General features: G+C 45.1%; 1 protein-coding gene across 1 annotated transcript; it reads right to left on the bottom strand.

Moving 5' to 3' along the window:
* Positions 1–247: 247 nt before the first annotated feature.
* Positions 248–1,318, bottom strand: CXCR4 (chemokine (C-X-C motif) receptor 4). Its single transcript, XM_006834573.1, has one exon. It carries the CDS (start codon positions 1,316–1,318, stop codon positions 248–250), a length of 1,071 nt encoding a protein of 356 aa, XP_006834636.1.
* Positions 1,319–1,821: the final 503 nt, after the last annotated feature.

The raw sequence follows: 1,821 nt of genomic DNA, 5'->3' as shown, positions 1-1,821 counted from the left end.
CTACAACCAGACACACAGCAGCTAAGAATGTGGCCACAGGTCCTGCCTAGACACTCATCAACATGAGACCAAAAAAAAAATCCATATAAATAAGTCAAACTTCACAACAACTAAAAAACACAACACAAAATCGAACAGTCAATAAAAACTGTACAGTATTGGTCAGTCTTTTATAGCTGAAAAAAATGTGTAACTTGAAAAAAGTTCTCTAAAGTTTTTTGTTTTTCTATAGTCTTTGAAATCAGTGTTAGCTGGAATGAAAACTTGAAGATTCAGACTCAGTTGAAACAGAAGAATGTCCACCTCGCTTTCCTTTGGAGAGGATCTTGAGGCTGGATCCTCTGCTTACAGAAGTCAATGCATGCTGGGCAGAGGTTTTAAATTTGGCCCCAAGGAAGGCATAGAGGATGGGATTCAGACAACAATGGAAAAAGGCAAGGGCCTCAGTGATGGAAATCCACTTATGCACAGTGTTCTCAAAATCACAGCCTTGCTTGATGACTTCCAGGAGGATGAAGGAGTCAATGCTGATGCCTACATAGTAGGGTAGCCAGCAGGCAAAGAAAGCCAGGATGAGAATGACTGTGGTCTTGAGAGCTTTGCGCTTTTGGTGGCCCTTGGAGTGTGACAGCTTGGAGATGATAATGCAATAGCAGGACAGGATGACAATCCCTGGCAGGACCAGGCCAACCAAGATATGCTGAAACTGGAACACAACCGTCCACAAGTCACTGGGGTAGAAACGGTCACAAATATATTTCCCTTCTGATTCACTGGCACTAGCGAAGATGAAATCAGGAATAGTCAACAGCAGGGCGGGTATCCAGACGCCAACATAAACTACCTTTTCAGCCAGCAGCTTCCTTGGCTTCTGGCTGCTGGTGGCATGAACGATGGCTAGGTACCGGTCTAGACTGATGAAGGCCAGGATGAGCACACTGCTGTAAAGGTTGACAGTGTAGATGACGTGGACTGCCTGGCACAGGAAATTCCCAAAGTACCAGCCTACCACGGCATCAACAGCCCAGAAGGGAAGTGTGAGGACAAACAGAAGGTCCGCCACGGATAGGTGCAGCCTGTACTTGTCTGTCATGCTTCTTAGTTTCTTCTGGTAACCCATGACAAGGATGACCAATCCATTGCCCACTATGCCAGTCAAGAAAATGATGGAGTAGATGGTGGGCAGAAAGAATCGGTTGAAATGGGCACTTTCTTCCCGGAAACACGGTTCCTTGATGGAGTCATAGTCACCTGAGCCCATGTCTTCTGTCTCGTTGTCTAAGGTGAAGAACTGCAAAAGAGGCAAAGGAAAGGCCATTGACTTTCAAGTGCAGTAGGCAACTTATAAAATGTTCCTGGGATTTTAGAAAACAATTTCTAAAACCCATCTCAGCCCAGCACACTGACACACAGGGTAAGAAATTACTAGAATCTTAAAATCTACCCCCTTTCCCATCTACCTCCCTAGTCACTTTCTTCTCAGTGAACCAATTACAACTTTCTTTGTTTAGGACAAAAAGACGCTCAGATTCTGAGGTTTCAAAGCCACCTCTTTGCTAACTCTTCTGCCCCGCCCACTATGGGGAAGAAGAAGAAGAAGAAGAAAAAAAAAACCGTGGGAGGGCAAAACAAAACAAAACAAAGAGGCCACTCCCAGCGGCGTGAGGGGTGAGGGTAAGGGTAGAATCTAGTGTTCTCCAGAGCTGGGATTAACATTCTATATGAAGATTCTCCAGGAGACAGATGGGGGGATTACTGGGAGGCCCCCCAAACTTAATTTTCCTAAAGCATAAAACGATCCCTCCCACACTAAATACAAAC

This window comes from Chrysochloris asiatica, unplaced genomic scaffold (assembly GCF_000296735.1).
Source record: "Chrysochloris asiatica unplaced genomic scaffold, ChrAsi1.0 scaffold00012, whole genome shotgun sequence".
NCBI lineage: Eukaryota > Metazoa > Chordata > Mammalia > Afrosoricida > Chrysochloridae > Chrysochloris > Chrysochloris asiatica.
Note: the sequence above shows the minus strand (reverse complement) of the source record. Positions and strands in the feature narration are given on the sequence as shown.